Source organism: Marmota marmota, unplaced genomic scaffold, assembly GCF_001458135.2.
Source record: "Marmota marmota marmota unplaced genomic scaffold, marMar, whole genome shotgun sequence".
NCBI classification, from domain to species: Eukaryota; Metazoa; Chordata; class Mammalia; order Rodentia; family Sciuridae; genus Marmota; species Marmota marmota.
Window position 1 is genome coordinate 35697533 of NW_026000005.1, and position 24523 is coordinate 35722055.

The 24523-nt window shown below is 37.8% G+C and overlaps 2 protein-coding genes across 2 annotated transcripts in view; one reads left to right on the plus strand and one right to left on the minus strand.

Moving 5' to 3' along the window:
• The window catches only part of Vil1 (villin 1), a 26248-nt gene extending 21650 nt beyond the window's left edge, over positions 1 to 4598 (plus strand). Inside the window, exon 20 of the mRNA XM_015481377.2 lies at positions 2301 to 4598. Within this exon, the coding sequence (XP_015336863.1) occupies positions 2301 to 2414 (114 nt within the window). The 3' untranslated portion in view covers positions 2415 to 4598. The remainder of the gene's footprint in view (positions 1 to 2300) is intronic.
• The window catches only part of Usp37 (ubiquitin specific peptidase 37), an 85850-nt gene continuing 64590 nt past the window's right edge, over positions 3264 to 24523 (minus strand). The window contains exons 20-25 of the mRNA XM_048808993.1: positions 18590 to 18756; positions 15983 to 16043; positions 11023 to 11138; positions 9222 to 9291; positions 8520 to 8658; positions 3264 to 7966 (exon numbers count right to left, since the gene is read on the minus strand). Coding sequence (XP_048664950.1) covers positions 7864 to 7966; positions 8520 to 8658; positions 9222 to 9291; positions 11023 to 11138; positions 15983 to 16043; positions 18590 to 18756 — 656 coding nt within the window. The 3' untranslated portion in view covers positions 3264 to 7863. The remainder of the gene's footprint in view (positions 7967 to 8519; positions 8659 to 9221; positions 9292 to 11022; positions 11139 to 15982; positions 16044 to 18589; positions 18757 to 24523) is intronic.

Genomic DNA, 24523 nt, shown 5'->3' on the forward strand with positions numbered 1-24523 from the left:
TTCAATGCAGGGCTCTCTGGAAGTCCCTTATTGGGGTTCAAGGCAACTCCACTTCAGCAGAGTAGCCTGAGATGTTAAAAAGACCCACTATTGGACTGGGGATGTGGCTCAAGCGGTAGCGCGCTCGCCTGGCATGTGTGCGGCCCGGGTTCGATCCTCAGCACCACATACAAACAAAGATGTTGTGTCCGCCGAAAACTAAAAAATAAATATTAAAAAATTCTCTTTAAAAAAAAAAAAAAAAAAAAAGACCCACTATGCTCATCCCTGCACTGTTCAACTCTCCATGCCTAGGGGAGCAGGGATGAAGACTGAGAGATGCTGTTAATATAACTTAAAGTATGCCCACAGGGCAGTTGGCTGCCTTAAATAATATCACAATGATATCATCTTAAAGTTGGTAACAAAGGTCCTTTAGTCAATTCCTGGCTGAAGATACCCAAGGCCTAGTCAGGTAGTGACTCCCAAGGTGACCTCCTAGTCAAGAGTCAAAACGTGAAATTGTGCTATCTAGTCCATAGGATGAGAGGAGCTGGAATGCTGTTTTGCTCTCTAGTTTTCAAAACAGCTAGGTTGAATTTGGCTCAGAATTTGTTCTTTGGCCTTCCTGGCTTCTCCTCCTACAATCCTTTCTCCATTCTACTTTCTGCAGCCACCCTCCCAGAATCTCTAAGCAAAACTCATTCCTACAAAATGATCTGGCTGCTACACTGACCATGGAGTAGGAGACTGATGAGATTTAATGTGTTGCCTTTTAGTCAGGAACAAAACTGAAGGCCAGGAAGGCTGAAGCTATCTGTAATGGTAAAACTCCAGTTAACTGCAAGCACAGTAGTACACTTGCGGATTGAAAGCAAACCTCACAGTATGCCTGAAACCACTCAAGGCAGGAGGAGTCAGGATGGTGCAGTGAAGCATGTACTGACTGAAATCAGGGACACAGTCACCCCTCAGTATCTACAGGGAATTTGTTTCTGGATTCCCCATGATACCAAACTCCAGGGATGCTCAAGTCCTATATAAAATGACATAGTATTTGCATATAACCTGCATACATCCTCCTGTATACTTCAAAGTATAATAATCAATATAAAATATCTAAGACAATGTAAATGTTATATAAACAGTTGTTACACTGTATTGTTAAGGGAACAATGATAAGAAACATCTGTACACATTCAGTATAGACACAATTTTTTTTGGTGATACTGGGGATTGAACCAGTGCCTCGAATATGCTAGGCAAACGCTCTACTGATAACTAGGTCCTCAGCCCTTTTTTAGACAGGGTTTCGCTAAGGTGCTGAGGTTAGTCTGGACCTTCAGATCCTCCTGCCTCAGCCTTCCAGGTAGCTTGGATAGGCATATGCCATCATACTTGGCTAAACACACAATTCTCATCCACTCCAAATGTTCTCAATCTTTGGTTGGTTGAAAACATGCATGCACCAGAGGGCTAAAAATTTGCCTCAGTGTCTTTGTAAGTACATGTGTTAGATGGTTGCTTCCTCTGTCCATGAGGGCCACAATAGGCCCTACATCCTGTACAGCTGATCTGCTAGCTTGGTTCCAAGCAACATAGGGCCAGGAGACCCTTCCTGAGGAGTATGGGTTCTTGTGGTAGCGATAATATCACATAGCCACACTGGGACAGATGCCCTAAGGCTCATTAGCTTATTTTGTGGGCCAGGTTGGCTTCACTGTTTAATAGGTGAAGGCAGATGAAACAGTTAGCTACTTTTTTTTTTCCCAAAAAAACTTTTTCCTCTGCAATATTTTCATCTTCATAAAAGCAGGTGAAGGGTTGGGGTTGTAGTTCACTGGTAGAGTGCTTGCCTAGCATGTGTGAGGCCTTGGGTTCAATCCTCAGCACCACATAAAGATAAATAAATAAAATAAAGGTATTGTGCCTGTCCACAACAACAAAAAAAATTTTAAAAAAGTAAGTGAAAATTGGCTTTTAATAAAATGTCTCCCATTTTATAGATAGGAAAACTAAGAATGACCTGGAAAGAGCTTTAAACAACCTTAAGTCAAATGTCCTAATTCTTATTTCCAGGCTAATGTGAATTTGACCCTGGCAAAAATAAGGAACTCAATTTACTGCATTACCATTCTTTCATGTTACAAGTTCAGGGATCCTCTGAACCCTCTAAATGCCACCTACTCCTCCCCAGGCCCTCATGACATTGCTTGCTTTTGCTCTTCTTTGACTCATTATATGCCGCACCTATATGACTCATCTGGGCAAACCCTGGCAGACTCTGACCTTTGCCTTCTTTGGCCCATCATCTCTCCTAGGAGCACCTGTCCATTGATGACTTCACCAAGGCCCTGGGGATGACACCAGCTGCATTCTCTGCCCTGCCTCGATGGAAGCAACAAAATCTCAAGAAAGAAAAAGGACTATTTTGAGAAGCAGGAGTAGCTGCTGTAAAGCAGCACACTCCCCTGCTTGTGAGGCTTCGTTTGTCATTACTGGTTTTAGTCCTATGCCAATTGAAATTGCCATGTGAGCAGCAGTTTGTGGCAATGGCACTTTTGTTTAGTAACCTATTCATTCAGAAAGATGCCACCTCCCCAAGGAGGCTGTGATCAGACAAAGGTGGTCAGACTGTTTTTATCCCAGGGCGTTTTATCACTTTTAATCATCTTTTTCTAGGCCTTTCCAGAGAGGAGCAGCCAAACACTCCATGCAACCAACACGGGTGTATTGTGGCACCGCCCCAGGTGTTTTCCTAGCATGACTCACTTTTATCTACAGCAGGTGGGCTGAGGCACCTTGCAGTTTTCTCTCCTTCCCATCGAAGTGACTTCTTTTCACATACTTTCCTCACTGCCTTCCTCAGGCCATAAATTAAAGGCACTTTCTTCTTTTAAGAAGAGCTGAATGGCCAAGGAGAATGCCCTCTTGGGGGTTTCACAATACTGACTGGCACCCAGTGAGAGCTGAACACACACTGGGTCTAGGAAAGTATGAAATGCAAATACTATTTCAACCCACCTGCTGGTACTCTAATAAGGCAAAGGAAAGGCTTGGCTAAGGCCAGCGCTATAAACTGTTAGCCAGAAGCCTCTGCAAAGCTTCCTAGGTTCCTTGGATGAAAAGCACAGGAATTCAGTAGTGACTATGGCCAGGCATTGGTTTGCTGCATGAAGTCCAAATTGGAAAGCCAACAGAAGGCGATTGCCCACAATTTCAAATTAGTTATAAAAGTGTCTGCAAAAAATGTGCCCCTTTTAGAAATAACAGTCAAACCAACAGAAGGTTAATAAAGGCTTTAATTTCACACAGACAAAAAAACTCTATATATAATTTAAAAAGGAAACAAAAACAAAGGAAAAACCGTAAAGGATACAGAGGGAACAGTTCTGCTAAAACACAGATAAAGTGCCGCTCCACACAAAACATCAGAATCAGAATCAAAAGTCACTCTGAACACAAAGAAAAAAACCCACCTCACAAATAATGTGGCCAAAGCTGCCAGCAAACCTGGGAGTGGCTCAATTAGGCAAAGTGTAGGAACCTCCCTTCTGTTTTCTTCTCCCTAAGCATAAAGAAACACCTACAATAGGCCAGGGAAGTTGGGGAGGGACAGGAGCTCTCAGAAGGAGGGAAACCTGGGGGTGAGAGCTGTGCACACCCATGCGTGCTCTCCCTCTTTGCCTGCTGTTTTAGAAATAGACCAGTTCAGTCAACTGATTTTTTTGTTCTAGCATTTGACCTGATGAACTTGAATCCTGATCCAGATCCTCATTCCCTCTCTGCTGATGCCAGTGGACATAACTATACTTCAAAATCTCTGTACTTTAAGAAAAGTCCAATGTCACTAAAATCAAATGCTTATTCATTACTGGCACACTTTTGATTGAAACTTCAAAATCTCAGACACATAGCACACGTGGAAAGGAAACAACTTACTAATTGTGTTTAAATATAACAAAAGTGACTGTTTGAAGCCTGGTAATCAAAGCATGCCATAAAGGAGTCAATGATTGGGGTAACACACAGCAAAGTAATTGTCACGAAACTCTCAAGGCCTAACAAACTATAGTTTCCCAATAAAATATATGTATTCTTCAGATGTTAATAAGACATACCAAGGAGAGAAAGATGTTAGAAGGCAGAAATCTTTTAGTTTGGGTACATTTTTGCGAGAGTATTACTTGGTATAAAGAAAAATGAGAAGGAAAAGAACATATCCATTTACTGAGATGCTTTTTATGACTTGCATCTGGTGCTGGGTTGCTGATTTTTCTAAAAATCTCCCTACACATGCAAGCTCCACATCTTGGAAATTGAGCTGTTTCCCTGATTTAAAGCAGAAATCTGTCTCAGGGGTCAAGTAAATCAAATAAAAGGGTTGAGGGGGAGGCTGGATAACTAAGAGCATCCACTGCAGTCACTTCAGAGGACAGAGAAGGAGGAGGAGAACATTTTCATACCCTCTTTTCAGTGTATCACAAATGAGTTTACAAATTACTTTTTTTCTCTTCAGGTGAATTTCATTATACAACTCTCTCTGTAGGTGCATGTGTGTGGTTACATAATAGTAACTGCAGTATGGAAGGATAAATAAATTCATAGATTACGTTGCAGAGGTCTGTAAATCTTAAAGCTTCTCTTTCAAGAGAATTTTACACTTGATTAAGAAGAAAAAGAAATGTGTAGTTTAATATTTGCATCTGGAGTTAATTAACTGTTCTGTAAGTATCACTGCACACTTCTTAAAAATGTAAACACATTTACATTTATTTGCTACTAAGCCATTTAAGTTAAGCCTGGAATTAACAAATCATAGCACATAAACCAACAGCTTTTGGAATCAAAATATAAATAGAAGACCAACCATGAATTTGCTTCTTATTCTATTTTGCTGAGGCAAAATTTATGAGTGTGTACAAACATATAAATAGATCCCTAACAAAACAAGAGTCTACCTTCTCAAAGGTCTAAATTTATAGTCTAGGTCACTAAAAGGGTAACGGCATCTAGCCACATGCAACTTTCTGGTTTTCCATAATATCAGGGGATAAAAATCAACAAGTTTAAATTTTTGTTTATTTTTCCCCTCAAAATAATTTCAACTAAGAGCAAAAGGTTGTGTCCAGAACTGCTATCAAATTCCAATTCAATGTCATTTAAAGTAATGTAATGTAACCACACATTTGGCATTTCAATAGGAAGGTTAATTAGTTATTGTGAGGACTGCCTGAAACTGAAGTACTCTGTTCCTATCTAATTTGTCCCTTCCTGGCCCCAACATGCTAACTGCCCCATCCCCTGCTTCAGTTAAACTGATAACACTGTGCAAAAAATAATATATTATCTATTTATAATATTAAAATATATACAGCCAGTTCAAAAACAAAAGAAAACAAAAACCAAGAATTACCACAATCCCACCCCCAACATAGTAGAGCTCAAATCTCCATTTGTAGTCAAATGAGTAAGTTAAAGGAGTGAAGGGAGAGGGGAAGGCTGACAAGGCCACAACCCTAGAGAGTGTAAAATCCAAGCCCCAAATTTGCAAGTATGAGCAGTGAGAGAACTCATATACTCTAGTATCCTATTTTCAACAAGTCCTGCCCAAGACATAAAAATCAAACCAAATCAGAGTTCTGTGCCAAGTGCACTTCTAAACCATAAACACATGCAAGCCATGAAAACAATTCAAATCAGGTTGCTGGTAAAGCAACCTAAGCTCATGGCATTACTTCCATTTTTCTCTGTGTCTGAACACAGACATCACTTCAAATCATTCCCAATCATTTTAATAGCTCAAAGCTCTCATATGCAGAGACAGGGAAGAGAACAACCAGCTAAGAATTTGGTCACTTCATTTACTTATGAGAAAACAATCTTCAGTCAAAACAAAATGAGGCTCCCGATAGAAATGAAACAAAATCTGAAAAGCTAGTTTTTAAAACAAATATTTTCCTCTGCTCTAAACCCCTGAATATTCTAGGACTACCATTTTAGAACATTCACACCAATAATGAGTGTTGGTAGATGGCAGGAGGCAAAGCATTTATCAGTAGTTAAGCAAAAGTGCTGAGGCCATTTACAATTCAAAGATCAAAACTTTTAGAATTTGTGACTATGTCAGAACACCCAAGTTTTAAGAATAGGGTTGGAATTTGCCAAAGGCAATCTTCCAGAAAAGATATTGCATCTTCTGTGATGACATATTTTCTCCTCCTGAAAAACTTGATGTGGTTTTGTCCCTAAGAACTGAAGGGTAATCTCTTCAGTTCTAATAAAAGCAACAACAACAACAAAAAAATAAGATGGAAAATAGCAAAGAAGTTTCATTTTGCTATCCTTAACTGTGCAATCCTAACGACACCTGGGCTTGCAGAATTACACCCTCAAACTCATTCTTCATTAATAAGCTGTTTAACCAAGCTGGTTATGTTGGCTAAGTGACTAATAGCACTTGATGCTGTCTCCCCACTCACCCTCAGAGCACCTAAAAAGATATATTGTGCACTTTTTTTAATTTGTTAGTTCTTGAGATCACCAAAATCAGTCACATTTTAATTCTCACCCTGTTTTTAAGAGCAAAGCCAAACAGTAAATGATTAAATGCTCAAGCTTTGCCCTATAGCCCCTGTTCTTCATTTCACATTTGCAGCAGGGCTTTTAGCTTTAGTGGTCTAGAGTCTTAACAAAGCAGCATATCTCCTGCCCTCTCTGCCTGGGTAGCAGAGATGCTTCTGTTTTTCCTTTTCCCTAAGCATTTCTGCTGGGGAGTCTAGTTGAAGCAATATTATCTTTCCACCTTTTAAAGTTTTGACTATAATTCTTTAGGGTCATTCTGCTCCATGGAAGAATGATACAGAATAAAATAAAATATTCTATTCTCACCATCACAATAATATAGGTGAATATGATGAATAAACTGTATGAAAAAATCTCTCTAGAGAAAACATGATATGTACAATGAATACCAAATGTGGGACCATAACACATTCTAAAGCACCAACAATCTATTCTTGGGAACTGCACATAAACAGCAAAGGCAGAGCAGATTCACAAAATTTAAAAAATGAAAAAGCTCCTTAAGTCAGGTGACAGAAATGTCTCTTGCAAGAACAAACTGTCATTAGTGTAACATGGAGAGCTGGCTTTCCAGTGAACTTAACTCATAAGAAACACATGAAAGGTCACAGACTTGAGTGAAGCTACTCAAGGAACATAAAAGCTAAAAGACAACTGATATGTATATCTTCACACATTTCTCAAGAGAATGGACTCTCTGACACTTTCCTTTCTCTCCAAACTGCTGTGCTATTAATTTTGAGCAGGCATATTATCTGGTGGCTCATCCTCTTTTTCTTTTTCCTTTTTTGGTACTGGGGATTGAACCCAGGGGTACCCTACCACTGAGTTATACACACAGCCCTTTTTATTGAGACAGGGTCTCACTAAGTTGCCCATGCTGGCTTTGGACTTGGCGATCCTCCTGACTCAGCCTCCCAAGTTGCTGGGATTACAGGCGTGTGCCACCGCGTCAGGCTTCATCCTAACCCTTTAAGGCTCCATTCATTCCACGTGCACGTGCGTGTGTGTATGTATATATGTATACATTTATACATACACACCTATTTACAACATGTATTCCTAAGACAAAAGGAAGTGCCTCTCTTGTAGGAGAAAAAGTAGAATCAGCTACAGATAAGAACAAGGTTTTCATAAAATAGTTAGTATGGAGCGTTCTGTGGCTAACTACAATTTTGTCTTTTGGTTTGGCCCTGAGCTGTTTGTTGCTCCCACATCAAGTAGAATTCCAAATTCTCCTCGGGCAGAGAAAAGGTGAGGTGGGTAGCTGTAAGAGAAAATGCAGTGCACACTGCCAACCTAGGAGTCTGCTCCTCTTGAGGCCTGACGAGCAGTCTTCCCCACTTCCATGCTAAGTGCCTGAGAGTTCTTTTCTGTTTCCAGCAGCTCATCAAAGATCTCCCTTAAAATAAAACAAAAAACAAAACAGGGAGTTCAGAATCAAGGAATACACAGGAGAAAAAGTAACAGGAATGGACACTGATAAAGCCTATACAATCCCATTTTGTGTTGCAATTTTATTAAATAAGCAGCCCACTTACTTCATCACCATCTTAACCCTCTGGGTGCTAATTTTGGAGAATAGCAGAAACTGCAATAGTTTTTAGCTTTAATAAAAATGCTATATAGTTCCCATTCATATAAATCAGATTTCTAGCTGCAAAACTGAAAGACCAAAAACATTTGGGTTAGGACAGTTTCTATCATAAAACAGTTTAAAGTTCTGTACCTAGATACTACTGTGTGATGAGTAATTAGTCTGAGTACAGAGAAAATACTTTGCACTTATAAGGAAATATCAAGAGATGAACACTAAGCAAAGATAACAAAAGTTAAAAAAAAAAAAAAGTAAAAAAAAAAAAATCAACCAATCAAGTCATGGGAACATTTTATTCTCAAAGGAGGAGTTTGGATAATTTTTTGCCTGTTACTTTGGGTCTAGCAAAGTTTCTTACTTGTGCATGTAAAAGAAGATGTAGCCACTCCGATCCCGATCACTCTGCACAGCAGCCTCTTGGATTTTCGATACCTCTAGGTCATTATAAGTAAACCATGCCTGCTTCTTAATGTCATACACGTCACTAATATAATGACCTGAAACAAATAAAATCTTAAAATCGAGGTTTTCTAAAACATAAAAAATTTTTCTCAGACATAGGAAATTGAGAAACAGTCACCTCTTCTACCTGATCTTCAACAACGTTTTTAAAATCCATTTGAAAACCATACAGAGAATTAAGGGATTTTTTTTTTGGGGGGGGGTACTAGGGATTGAACCCAGGGGCACTTCATCACTGAGCAACATCCCCAGTCCTTTTTATTTTTTATTTTGAGACAAGATCTTGCTAAATTGCTTAGGGCCTCACTAAGTTGCTTGAACTTGTGACTCTCCTGCATTGGCCTTCCATGTTGCTGGGATTACAGGTGTGCACTACCATGCCCGGAACAACTTAATACGTATATTCTACTCAGGGGAACAAGGGAATTTAGGTCATTTCTGAATAGAAAAATTGAAGCAGATACACGCACTTAATCCACAGTGTATGATCAAAGTGTTTTTCTTTTTTTTTTTTTTTAAAGCATTCAACTTATACCTTATAAAACTAGGCAAAGAGCAACACAGTAAGTGGTAAATGCTGGCTAAAATGTCCATTTACCTGAAGAAGAGGTGCTACCAATGTGACTGACAACACTGATGAGCCGATACGAATGAGGGAGATTTCCTGTCTGGAAAACAGAAGTGGGAGTGACTCTTCATTTGAGTAAAAGCAAAACACTGAATTTGAATTTATTATCAAGCTGACAGAGGTAAGCTTCAGTGCATGGTATAGTCATGCTGGTTATGCTCTTCATACTCTTTGGTCCAAGAACCCACTCTCAACTAAGAGTTTATTCTAATGAAATAATTCAAAAGAAGAAAAGAGTATATATTCACTGTAGCATTATCTATAATAATGAAAAGTAGAGACTAACAATATACCCAATACAGCAGACTGGCTAATGGCATATCAATTCAATACAGTATTATTGAGTTATATAAAAAATTGTGGATCAGCAATATGTTAACTTGATTTTCAACCTCTAAGAATGCACATAATAACTACAACCCTATAAAAAGTTATATTAACAGGAACTGGAATGGGAAAAAAAGTTGCTATCTTGCTGTAGGGTTATGGGTAAACTTTTACATTTTAAATGTTTCAAAATGTTATTAAATACTGTCAGTAAAAAAAAAAATGAAAAAGTGATAATCATGAACTGTAGACAGCACTGTAAGGTAAAAATTTGTGAAGGAATACTGCTATATGTAAACCAAAAACTATTAAAATGTTCATAAATTTTTATTCAGTAATTTACTGCTGAAGATTTATCTTGAATAAAGACATCTAAAATATGGAAAACACTATAATCACAGCTTGTGATCGAATTATTATTATTATTATTATTTTTTACAATGAAAAATCATAACTACTTAAATGCTCAATGTTAGTTAAAAATAAATAGTACGGAGGCTGGGGATAGCTCAGTTGGTAGAGTGCTTGCCTTGAATGCACAAGGCTCTGGGTTCAATCCCCAGGACCAAAAACAAAACAAACAAACAAAAAATAGTATGTTAATTTGAGGGCATACAGTGTAGCCATTAAAAATAAAATCCTTACAGTCTTTTTTTGGTGTTATTGGGGATTGAATCCAGGGCCTTTTGCACATGAGGCAAACCCTCCACCAGTGAGCTATACTCCTACAATTGGTCTTAAACCAGGATAAATCTTTACTAATACAATAACATTTTTCAAGCACATGCAGAGACAGGGACGACAAAAGAATATGCTAACAGTAATTGTAGTAGGATAGTGGGATTCTATGAGTTAAATTTTGGGAAAAAGACTATTATTTAAGGAAAAAGATCAACAGGCTCTAGCTGACATCACTAATCCAACAGTTTTCACTATTTAACTATAAAGATAATATGGTTACTTGGTGAATTTAAAGATAATTTAATATACATATGCCTTTATGCATACCATAATCATCAGGTTCTTTTATTTTATTTTTTAGTATCGGGGATTGAACCCAGAGGTGCTTAACCACTGAGATATACCCCCCTCCCTTTATATATTTTATTTAGAGACGAGTTCTTGCTAAGTTGCTGAGGCTGGCTTTGAACTTGTGATCATCCTGCCTCAGCCTTTCAAACCACTGGGATCACAGACGTATGCCACCATATCCAGCTCACAATCATGTTCTTATCTAACTAACATGCACATAAGATGGTCAGGATGTATTTGTTTTGTTCTGAATTTTGTATGTAAGTAATGAATAGCAAACTTGAGAAAAAGAAGACCATTTGATGGTGGCTAAAAGGGCACAAATGAAACTGTGGTTGATGTTAAACGTGTGGTATTTGAAAATAAAGAACACTGACAACCTGACCAGTTCTACTCAGGGATAAAACATTACCTCAGCATTTCTTTTTAGTTCCTCAGCTTCAGCTTCTGTGTACTCCATATCAAAAATATCTTCATTTCCAGAATCCTCATCTGAGCCCAATGCATCCAGAAAAGAGTTGTTAAATTCTGAAGCACAGAAAACAAAAAGACTTTTTTGGTGGTACTGGAAATTGACCCTAGGGGTGCTACATCCTCAGCTTTTTAATTTTTAATTTTGACACAGTCTAAGTTGCCCAGGATGGCCTTGAATTGTATTCCTCCCATCTTAGTCTCTAGAGTAGCTAGGACTATAGGCATGTGCTACTGTGCCTCTCAAGATAAAAATCGTATAACAGTCCTTGGAATTGAATTGAGATGATTTAGGCTGGTGGCACATACCTGTAATCCCAGCAGGTTGGGAGGCTGAGGCAGGAGGATCATTAAATTCAAAGCCAGCCTCAGTGAGGCCCTAAGCAACCTGGTGAAACCCTCTCTCAAAAATTCAGAAAAAGGGCTGGGGATGTGGCTCAGCAGTTAGATGCCCCTGGGTTTACTACCTGGGACCAGAAAAAAAAAATCCAAATAAAAAGATGATCTGGAAGATAAAATGCTTGAGGTACAAGCTTTATCATTCTAGGCAAACACAAAACACATTATTATTTTTTTGGTGCTGGGGATTGAACCCAGGGCCTTGTGCATGTGAGGCAGGCACTCTACCAACTGAGCTATATCCCCAGCCCACATAACATATTATTAAGGTTCAAAGTTACTCAGCCCATTCTGGGGTATAACACTGCAGACACAGATACCTGTAAATAAATGTTTCTTTTTTCTTTTGAATATATTTCTATGATAAAGGGATCTAACCCTCATAAGAAAAGAGTATATATTTTACAAATAATCTAAGTTCACTAGTTCTATATCCTGAATTCAGAGATGCTGCTCTATCACTCACAATGCTTTCTTTCTTTCTTTAGTTACTTTGAGATGGAGTATTGCTAAGTTGCCAAGGCTGGCCTCAACCCTGTAATCCTTCTGCCTTAGCCTCCCAGTAGATGAGATATAGACCTGCACCACTACACATGGCTTCTTCCTTTTTTTCTTTAATATGCATCTCCACTGGAAGAATCCATCTTCACTAATGATTTTATTTTTAAATTATTTGTTCTAATTATTTATACCTGACAGCAGAATGCATTTCGACTCATTGTACACGAACAGAGCACAACTTTTCATTTCTCTGGTTGTACACGAAGCAGAGTCACACCATTTGTGCAATCATACATGTACATAGGGTAATAATGTCCAGCTCTTTCCACCATCTTTCCCACACTCATGCCCCCTCCACTCCCTTCTGCACAATCCAAAGTTGCTCCATTCCTCCCTTGCCCCCCGCGCCCCACCCCACCTAATTATGGATCAGTATCCACTTTATCAGAGAAAAGATTTGGCCTTTGATTTTTTTGGGAATGTCTTATTTTGCTTAGCATGATATTCTCCAACCCCATCCATTTACCTGCAAGCACCATAATTCCATTCTTCTTTAAGGCTGAGTAATATTCCATTGTGTAAATATACCACAGTTTCTTTTATTTTTATAAAATGTTTTTGGTTGTAGATGGACACAATACCTTTATTTTATTTGATTGAACCTGGTGCCTCACACATGCTAGGCAAGAGCTCTAGAACTGAGCCACAACCACAGCCCCTCACTAATGATTTTAAATAAAGAATCTCAGGAACATTTGTACATAAATGGGTTATTTCTTGGGGCTGGGGATGTGGCTCAAGCAGTAGCGCGCTTGCCTGGTATGCGTGCGGCCTGGGTTCGATCCTCAGCACCACATACAAACAAAGATGTTGTGTCCGCTGAGAACTAAAAAAATTAAAAAAAAAAAAAAAAGGGGGGTTATTTCTTTAAAAATGTAACTGACATCACCAAAATCACAGCAGAGGACTGAACACTTAAGAATGAGAAGAACTGGAAAAGAGAACACAGCATCAAAATTCTGGAATCTTTGAAAATATATGGGTGACTGATTCTGTAGACCTAAGAAAAGCAAAGCCATATCCCAGCCAGCAAGAGAATAGCTAAGAACCAATACAATTTACATCACTGAATATTCAAAAGAAAGAAGACATGGAAGTACCATGTACCTCTAAAATTGGAGGCTAAGGAGGTGAGACAGTAAAGATTGAGTGAAAGCTGTTTGAGAAGCAAACTCCTACATCCACTTCCCCCAACTTCATGTTGCTGCACAATGACAAAATTCTAGTCCTTTATTCTCTGGAGAGGTAAAACAGACTCTAGATTGGGGGAATGCCAAGCACAGGTGAGGTCATGAGTGCCATACTGAAAACAGAGGAGTACTGATAGTTTGCATGTTGAATGATGAATACAAAGACTCCCACATACAGTTCTATCACTTCATACTTGGCTCCCACAGTCACCTTGGCTCTGAGCCACATCTTTCATCTTTAGGCAAAGGCAAGAGATTTGAAAAATATTTATATAGCCAGGCATGTAATCCCAGCAACTTGGAAGGCTGAGACTGAGGACTGCAAGTTCAAAGCCAACCTCAACAACTTAGCGAGACCCTGTTTCAAAATAAAACATAAAAAAGGACTGGTTCCTTGGTTAAGTGCCACTGAGTTCAATCTCTGGTATCTTCCTCCAAAAAAGAATTTGATTAGCCTAAGAAAAAGGTTCAAAATACTAATATCATTTCCCTAAAAGTCTCACCCTATAAAACTCAAAGTTAACAAGTCCTATCTATTCATGTGCTTAGAGATTCTGATCAATATTTTAGTCTTCCATTCTTAATCATGAGCTGACAGCCAAGGATTACTGTATATATGAAAAAAATCCTCTAATAAAGAATATAAAGACAATATCCAGGCACAGTGGCACACACCTGTTAATACCAGTGGCTCAGGAGGCTGAGGCCTCAGCAAAAGCAAGGTGCTAAGCAACTCAGTGAGACCCTGTCTCTAAAACTTAGAAGAGATGAGGCAATTAAGAGGTCTAGCCCAGCACTAAATTTTGAATTTTGCCAATAAATATTTGTGTGTGTGTATGTGGGGGGTGGTAAAGAAGTCCAGCCCAAGAAGTCTGGATTACAGGAGTTTCAAGAAGAGAGAAAAGAAAATACAAGGAAAGAAATGAGAGAGAGAAAAAAATTGAAATTGAAAAACACAGATTTATAGATTAAAATGATTACTATATACAACACAATGATGAAATAGGTTCACAAGGCACATTATTGTTAAACTTCATCACAATGGAAAAAAGAGGAGTTGGGGATGTACTTCAGTGGAAGAGTGCTTGCCTAGTGTACATGGGGCCTGGGTTTGAGCACAAGCATGATGAAAAGAGAAAAAAAAAAAAAGAAAGAAATACAAGGTTTACAAGTTTCCAGAGAAAACAAGGTCACATCAGGATAAAGAAAGATTTATGTCTTTTCATACAGCAACTCTGCTCATGAATGAATGCTTTCAGGATGACTGCAAATGAATTCTATATTCAGCCAAACTATCAAATACTATGGTAGAATACAACTTGTAAGAACGCCAAAATACTTAAGCTATGTCCTCTTTCTTCTTTTGTTGTGTTTTTTTTTTTTTTTTTCGGGGCGGGGGGAAGGTACTAGGGTTTAAAATTAGGGTCTCATGTATACTTAGGGTAAGTGCTCTACCACTGAGCTACACTCCCAGCCCCCATCTCTATTTTATTTTGTGACAGGGTCTTGCTTTTAGTCACCCAGGCTGGCTTTGGACTTATGATTAGCTGAGTCCTTCCTAGTAGGTAGCTGGGATTGTAGGCATGGGCTAAATTTTAGCCTTCTTTCTTAAAAAAAAAAAAAAAAAAACTAGTGGAGGATGTTCTCCATTACACAAGTAGATCAAGCATAAGGAAGAAAGAGGAAATAAGAAATTTGAACAATAAAGCATTAGAGGGAATTCCCAGGAGAATGGTTAGGGAGATCTCAGTATCTGTGCAGGGATGTACAGGGCAACCAGTCCAGGAGGAAGTGATGTGACTTGAGACAGCTGGAACTGTTACCAATGTACTATCTTTTTAACCTGAAGATAGAATGTCTGGGTGAGCCTAGCTGGGATCCTTATTTGTAACTGTCCCAACCAAGTACCAGTGAAATCCTTACCTCACCTTCATATCTTGTTGATTAGATCAGATAAAAACCATTTATTTCATACTACTAAAGTGTTCAACTGGAGAAAGACCACAGTGATTTTAGAAATGGAAAACAGGAAGTCAGCCTAGTCTCTCTGACTATCTCTATATGCTTCTAAGACCTTGTCTACATATTAGTTTTGCCAAATACTTTGACTATGTGAACCTTATGCCACTGAATACTTGCTCAGGACTGCCTACTGATTTCAGAGTGAGCTCTTGAAAATTTGTGAGAAAACTGAAGTCACATTACATTGTCTTAGGAGTCTTTTTTTAAAATATTTTTTTTAGTTGTAGATGGACACAATCCCGTAATTTTATTTATTTCTTTTTATGTGGTGCTGAGGATCAAACCCATTGCCTCACACATGCCACATAAGCTCTCTACCACTGAGCCACAACCCCAGCCCAACAAGTTGTTTTTTTTTCCCCATTGAACACAGGGCCCCCTGCAAGCTAGACTCCAGCCCTCTTCTAGGAGTCTTAGCAGTGGAAACATTAGTCTTTCATTAAACAGATTGTTCTTGCTATTTGAATTTTTAAAATAAAAAAAATGTTGTTTAGGAATAAGGTATATTATAGATGGCAAAAATCATTTTTCAAAAAGTAAGCTAAATACAAGTGTTAAAATAGTTATTTCCTGAGAGGGAGGAAAGAAAGAGATAGGTAGGTAACTTCGAAGGCTCTACTTCTGTACCTGGAGAGGCTCAAATCTGTTAACCTTAACGCATTTTATATGTTACTCTGTGTGTAATACATTTTACCATTTAGAAGAATGTAATTAAAATGATCTCCACACCTTGAAGACTTAATTCTGTAGCTCTTTTGAGGTCATCATCTTCTTTCTGTTCCCAAGCCTCCTAAAGGGACAAAAATAAAAACTAATGTATTTAAAGAGGTATTTATTAGATACATTTAATGAGGATAAATTTCTCTGGAAGTATTTTCTAATAATGCTTTCAGTAACCTCATGGATACCTGAAATGTTTTGAGGATGTGAAAAAACATTCTTTACTTTTTCTAACACTGTTCTCTCTTAAGACACAATTTTGGGAGTTAAAAAGGCTTAAATGATATTTCCTCTGTCGGTGCCATCTGGCTTGCCAATTAAAAAAAAAAAAATTCAGTGTGACATTATGACATACTTTTCTTTCTTCTTAATGTATAAAATGCCTAGCATATAGTAGATACTTAGCAAACAGCTGTCTTTTCTTTCCCCAGATTTACAGCATCTACCAATTTCCATGGTATAAATACTCCCACTACAGCCAATTTTAAGTTACTCACATGACACTGAATGCAGAGTTGGGAAGAAGGGGACAATTGGCTCATATGAGCTAATGATGATCCACCACTAGCACACCACTATCCCTGTTTGTGACAGCAAAATGAACAATATTTCCACAGATATTATGTATAATTTCTATTTTTATTCTTTTTTTGGTATTGGGGATTGAACTCAGGGGCACTTGACCACTGAGCCACATCCCCAGCCCTATTTTGTTTCTGATTTAGAGACAGGGTCTCACTGAGTTGCTTAGCACCTCACTTTTGCTGAGGCTGGCTTTGAACTTGTGATCCTCCCGCCTCAGCCTCCTGAGTCTCTGGGATTACAGGCATGTGACACTGTACCAGGCCATGTTATTTTTCTGATATATCTGAGGTTCTCAAAGGTTGAGGATGTAACTTAACAGCAGACAGGGCAAAGCCCTGGGTTTCATCCCCAGTATTGCAAAAATCAGTAAATGAATAATGAAAAATGGTATGTCTAATATCTCCTGACAAATGTCTGGGTTTGATCCCTGGTAAAACACACACACACACACACACACACACACACACACACAAAAAGGGCAGCACGACTAAAAAAAATATATATAATGTATTTGAGTTTATGCTCATAAAATTTTATATATTTCTTAATTTTTCCAGAATAAGTCCATTCTGAAACAAACAGGTAAAAACAGAATTAACAGAATGACACAGATATACCAAACTAGACACTTCATCTTATAATCCTATTCTTATACCTGAGAAAAATAGGCTGTTCTTAACTGGGTCAGTTGACAGGAAAAAAGAAAATAAGGAGTACTTATGTTTTCCTTTATGAAGAACTCTAAGAAATTAGGCCTTTGTGGGGCTGGAGTTACGGCTCAGTGGTAGAGCGCATGCATGTGAGGCACTGAATTTGACCCTTGGAACCACACAAAGATAAATAAATAAAGGTATTGTGTCTATTTACAACTAAAAGTGTGTGTGTATATGTGTATGTATATATGTGTATGTATGTGTGTATACACACACACACACACACACACACACATACATATGAAAGAAAGAATACACCTTGGCAAGGTCTTTCTATTTTTTTTCCTTCTTCTTTCCACATTTTTGATGTTTTACAATAGAAAGTAATGTTTCTAAGGGGCTGGAGATGTAGTTTAGTGGCAAAGTATTTGCCTAGCATACAAGGGCCCTGGCTTAGATCCCTAGCACCACAAAAACAAAAATAAACAACAAAAATGGAAAAACAGATTACTACAAAAAGCAAAGAACAGATAAATGTTCTATTACCAAAGCCTGAAAGTTATATTTCAGATACTATTTCTGAGAATTTTATGTTCAGATAATTCATAGAATGCTGGGTGTGGTGACACATGCTTGTAATCTTGGCTACTTGGGAGGCTGAGGTGGGAGAATTGCAAGTTTGAGGCAATTTAGGGAGACCCTTTCTCAAAAAACAAGACAGAAATGGTTGGGAATGTAGCTCAGTGGTAGAGTGCTTGCCTAGCAAGCAAGTGTAAGGTCCTGGGGAGAGAAAAAGGGGGAAAAATCATTGGAAAAGATTCATATCGTGAGAAAATAACCAGAACAAATGAACTGTCTTAACATATTAATGATAAAATCATGGTAGTATACTTGCTATTTCCCCAGCTTGAAAAATAAGGTTGGAGTGGGAATAATCTCTAACATCCCATTTTGCTTTAAGCATGAAAATGAACTATAGCATGGAACATAACTGATAGTACATTCTGTTGCAATTGGATTTTCAAAATAGGAAAGTCTACTAACACATATGTTTCAAACCCAAAGCAAGCCCCAAATTAGATTTGGATTTTTCTGGTTTTTTTTTTTTTTTGGGGGGGGGGCGTTGGGGGGAGCATTTTAAATTTAAGTTTGTTTTATTTAAGTTTAATGTTAATTCCATGCTGTGTTTCAGTAGGAACAATACAGATTCTGTAAGACAGATTGTTTTTTTCTGATGGACCAATAACAATGTACATAAATTACCTGGAATAATGCCTGAGACAGTAATTAATTGACGCATGTTAGTTATTTTTATTATTATTATTCCATTTCTTGGGAAATATAGGTGTAGAGAAAGTAGCAACAGAAAATCTCTTACTTGCTCTTGAAGACTCTGAGCTAATGCTTGCTGAAGCTCTTGTTCTTCCCTTTCACGCTCCATATCGTACTGCTGAAGCCAATCAACCTCTCCCTGAGATCCTTCTGGAGTTTTGTTTTCTTTATTCTCATCACAGTCTTTTGTGATCTCAGGAAAACTGGCAGGATCTGAAGAAGCAAAACATAATATTACTCTGGAAAATTCTCTTTAGAAAATAGAAATTTCTAGGGCTGAGGTTGTGGCTCAGTGGTAGAGAGCTTGCCTAGCACGTGTGAGGCTCTGGGTTCAATTCTTAGCACCAATATAAATAAATGAATAAAATAAAGGTCCATCAACAACTTAAAAAATATTTAAAAAAAAAAAAAAGAAAGAAAGAAAATAGAAATTTCTACACTAGAGTGACATCTACTGTTCAGAGAGTAATATACCCTACCAGTCATTTACAACTTGTTTGGACACACAATTCCATCTCACTACACCAGGGTTTCTTTTTTTTCATTTTCTTTCTTTCTTTTTTTTTTTTTTTTTTTGTACTGGGGATTGAACCCGGGGGTGCTTAACCACTGAGTCACATTCCCAGCCCTTTTTTTATATCTTATTTAGAAACAGGATCTTACTGATTTACTCAAGTCTTGGCTAAATTGCTGAGGCTGTCTTTGAACTCACAATCCTACTGCCTCAGCCTCCCTAGCTGCTCGGATTACAGGTGTGTACTACCACATCAGGGACTCTTAACCTCAGGACTACTGACAATTTGGGTGGATGGGTGTTTTGGGGGAAGGGAAGAATCTATCTTGTGCACTGCAGAATTTTAGCAGCATCCCTTCTATCTGACTACTAGATGCCAGTAGTAGTCACCCTCTCCAGCTTTGACAACCAAAAATGAAAGACATCTGTCAAATGTTCCCTAGAGGCAAAAGTGCCTAAGAACCACTGATTTATAGCAATGGTTATGAAACTTAACTGATCATCAGAAGCACACTATGGCTAGGGATTGGGAAAAACAAATATCCATATTCATAAGTAACAGTGTCATATGACCAAGTACTAAAAATATTGTTTAGAGCAAGTGAAATAAGAATTAGGCTAAGGGCTGGGGGTGTGGCTCAGTGATGGCACATTTGCCTACTAATGTACAAGACCCTGGGCTTTATCCCTAGTACTGGGGGGTAGGGAGGAGCATTAGGCTAAACCAATTAAACTATTATTGAGATGTTCCCATTTATTACACTGTAGGTCAACTGAATGTGTTTTCATGTTAATAATCAAGCAGGGGATGGGAGAGTTGCTCAGTGGTAGAGCAAATGTACATATAAAGCCCTGGGCTTTAATTCTCAGCGCCAAGAAGAAGAAAATTAAACAAGTCTTTTTTTCTTTACAATTTTTAATAGAGATAAGAGTGGGAAAGAAGAAGAGTCTTAAGATATATATGTCTATTTGTGTGTGTGTGTCTCAAACATTTACAAAATAAAAGTTTCTCATCCTCAGAATTAATGCAATTCTTACTTGGTCAATAAGAATTATCTTTATACATTTTATTAATTTATTTAGTGGCACTTGAGATTAAACCCCAGGAGGCTTTACTACTGAGCTACATGCCAACCCTATTTATTTATGGTCCTGGGGATTGAACCCAGGACACTGTATCACAACCTTCAGCCCTAGCCTTTCTTTTATTTTTTGAGGGTCTCACTAAATTGCCAAGGCTGGCCTTAAACTTTTGAACCTTCAGCCTCAGCCTCCCCAGTCACTGGGATTACAAGGTGTCACGGTGCCCAGCTGTACAGTCATTCTATGTGACTATTTATTAGTTAGTATATGCTCTTCACCTACCCCAATACTGCATTTTAATACTTTTCTACTGCACAGATAACTCTGAAGCTTACAGCACCTTGATTTTAGAAATCACAACTAGTTATTTTTAATTGTACTAAATAGCTGAGTAAGTGAACATTTATCATTAAAATGAATGCTGAATATTCACTTGAGGAAAAGAAATTCAGAATTTATGCCCCAAATGTTCCTTTTATCCTTTTTGGCACTAGGGATTGAACCCAGGGGCACTTAACAAAATAAAAGTTTCTCATCCTCAGAATTAATGCAATTCTTACTTGGTCAATAAGAATTATCTTTATACACTGAGCCACATCCCCAGATCTTTTTATTTTGTAACAGGGTCTTGCTAAATTGCTGAGGGCCTCATTAAGTTGCTGAGGCTGACCTCAAAACTTGTGTTCCTCCTGCCTCAGCTTCTAGAGTTGATAGGATAACAGGTATGTGCCACCACGCCTGCTCCAATTGTTTCTGTTTTTTTTTTCTTTTTGGGTACCAGGGATTGAACTCGGGGGCACTCAACCACTGAGCCACATTCCCAGCTTTATTTTGTATTTTATTTAGAGACAGGGTCTCACTGAGTTGCTTAGCACCTCACTTTTGCTGAGGTTGGCTTTGAACTCACAATCCTCTTGCCTTAGTCTCCCAAGCTGCTGGGATTACAGGCATGCTCCAACTGTTTCTTTTTTTTTTTTAAAGAGAGAGAGAGAGAGAATTTTTTAATATTTATTTTTCAGTTTTCGATGGACACAACATCTTTATTTTATTTTATGTGGTGCTGAGGATCGAACCCAGCGCCCCGCGCATGCCAGGTGAGTGCGTTACCGCTTGAGCCACATCCCCAGCCCCTCCAACTGTGTCTTAAAAAATAAATAAGTATAATTAAAAAATGATTATACTGGAAACCATTTCTTCCTTCCTTCTATTGTTGAAGGAAGAGGCTTTCCAATGGCCTGAAGCTCCAAAGCCTAAATGGTCTGGTCTGTCCCTATGGCCTTTGCTTACTAGATTGGGAACGGGTATTTGACTCAACTAATCAGATCTCTTCTGGAAATTTTAAATTGAGGCACACAAATTATATTTCAGTGGAAGAAAGATCTGAGGGTTGAGATTACTATAATAGAGTATAAAAGGAGCATAATTACTTTTATATCCAAACTTGTTTTTTAATTAACCAATAATTTTCAGCAATATACCAATGTACCTCAGACAATCCTGAATTATACGAATGATATATATGAAAAGAGATAAAGTTTCCTTTGAGATGCAAAATTCAATATATATTTGTCTGTAGCACAAGATTATCAGACAGGTACAGAAACTACTACAGGGATAAATATGGCTACTTAGTAATAATTCATCTTTAAGAAGCTTATGCAGGGGTTGGGGTTGTGGCTCAGTGGTAGAGCACTTACCTAACACGTGTGAGGCACTGGGTACAATTCTCAGCACCGCATATAAATAAATAAAATAAAGGTCCATCAACAACTAATAAAAATTAAAAAAATTTAAAAGCATGCTTCAGTGAGTATTCTTTATTAAAAAAAGAAAAAAATTATACAATGTAGGGCTGGGGTTGTGGCTCAGTGTTAGAGTGCTTGCCTAACATATGTGAGGCACTGGGTTCAATTCTTAGCACCAATATAAATAAATGAATAAAAGATATTTGTAAAAAAAAAAAGAAAAAAAAAAAAGACAAAAAGAAATAAAAGACTCAATTCCAGGAAGGTTTAAAAGAAAAGAAAGAAAGAAAGAAACTTATACAATGTATAAAAAGGGATCCATCTGTAAAAACTCAACAGTCTTAAACTGAATATATCACTTGCCTCTTTATTGCAACTAAAATCTGTTCCTTTTCTTATGTTGTATATTTCAGTGAATCAGATCAAACTTGTTTTTTAATTAACCAATAATTTTCAGCAGTATACCAATGTACCTCAGACAATCCTGAATTAAACTGTCCACAGTTTTTTTTTTTTTTTTATTCTGTAAAGACAGAAACCTGAGGGTCATTTTTTTACATCTCCCTCATTTACTACTCACCTCAGATAAATCATTATTTCCTATTTCTTGGATCCATCAATTTTTCTTCCTAAACACAAATCTTGGCTTAGAGCATCATTAACTATTTATTTGGATTTTTGCAAGTAACTTCCTAACAGGTCTCACAGGATTACTCTGGTTATTCCTAATTTATGTGCTATCCTATGTATGGCCAGAATAATATTTTTTGAAAATATCAATCTTTATCAAACACTTGTTTGCTTAAAATATGCACTAACTCCCTAATGCTTTTGAAATGAAACTCCAAACTCCTTAACTGCTTGGCTTTCTAGTCTCACTTTCTGCTTCTCCCCTTTATCACTATAGGGAGAAGATCATTCTGAACTTTTTTTTAGGCCCACTAACTTGCCCAGCATTTCTCTTAAGACTTTGCACACAATATTCCCTCTGGCTCATGTCTGGAGATAATGAAACCTTACTCAGCTAGTCTTCTGTCCCTCTTCAGGTGACTCACCACATGGCCAATCTATTGCATCACAAATATTCATTGAGAATCCACTATGTAGCTAGGCATTGTTACAAGCTGGGGATATAAAAAAGCAAGATGGTCCTTGCCTTCAAGAAGTCTAATTGCCAGGGCTCTGAGATGACAATTTGAGGGACACAGAGAAGGCCAGCATGGCAAAAGCAGCAGACTGAAAATGGGTTGAATGAAGATAGGCCATAAGCAGCAGCTTGGATTTCTATACTAAGTGTACTGAGAAGTCACAATGAGTTTTAAGTATGAGACTGACATATGCTTTAGAAAGATTTTTTTGGTGTTTTTTTAAAAAAAATATTTATTTTTTAGTTTTCGGTGGACACAACATCTTTATTTTATTTTTATGGGTGCTGAGGATTGAACCCAGTGCCCCGCACATGCCAGGTGAGCGCGCTACCGCTTGAGCCACATCCCCAGCCCATGGTGGTTTTGTTTATTAAAAAATCCATAGGGAGATAAGAGTAGAAGAGACATTATTTAGGAATCAGTTACTGGTCCAGGTCAGAGATATAAGGCTAAAGTTCTTGCCATAAAAATGTTATAGATGGTTGGATTCAGAACCTATGATGGAGGACCAGTTGACTGGATTTATTGATGGACTGAATACAAGGTATGAAGTAAAAAAAGGAAACACGTTTTTCGGCCCGAAAAACTGGACAAATGGTGTACCATTTGCTGACATGGGAAAGACATAATTGGGCAGGAAAAGTAGAATCAATATTAGATAGTCCAATGGAGATTTGAAATAGGTACTTCAATATAAAAGCTTAAAGCTTAAGACAGAGATCTACGTTAAAGGTAAGAATTTGACCTTTTGTCAGTATGTGAGGCTGTGGGGCTATATGATATTACTTAAGGCAAGGCTTAAGTTGAACCTGAGCATGTGTTCTGGGAATACCTCAACAGTTAGAGCTCTGATGAGGCAAAGAAACTTAAAAACTAAAAATATAAAAAATAAATAAAATGGAAAGTGGCTAGTTTATTAGAAAATAAATACTTAAGTAGTGAGGTATCATAGAAACTCAGAGGGAAAAAAACTCATAATGTTTTAATGTTAAGGACAGAGTCATGGGAACAAAAGTCTACTTGGAGAGGGTGGTGTTAAGAAAACAGAATGAAAAAACTCAAGAAATTTTGCTGTAATGGGCAAATTTCAGATTTACATTTCAATTTTTTTTCTTTAAAAAGAGTGAACTGTATTCAGGAGGTTAAATGCTTTTATAAACTTAATTATCATCATCTTCATCTTCCTTCTTTTTCTTGCTTTTTTTTTCAGGTATGGCAATTCCCATTTTGTCATTATTAGGTTTTCCTCTACCTTGGTGTGCAGCAATATCCTTTTTGTATTTTTCTTCAGATGACTAGCCTTCTGTTCATAATGCTGCTGGTCATTTGTAGCAGTGTTGTTCCATATCTCTCCCAATTGCTTTGCAATGTTAAAAATGGAGGGCTGGGGATACAGCTTAGTTGGTAGAGTGCTTACCTTGCATGCACAGAGCCCTGGGTTTAATCCCCAGCACCACAAAAAAAAAGGGGGGGGGGGAAAGGGGGGACAT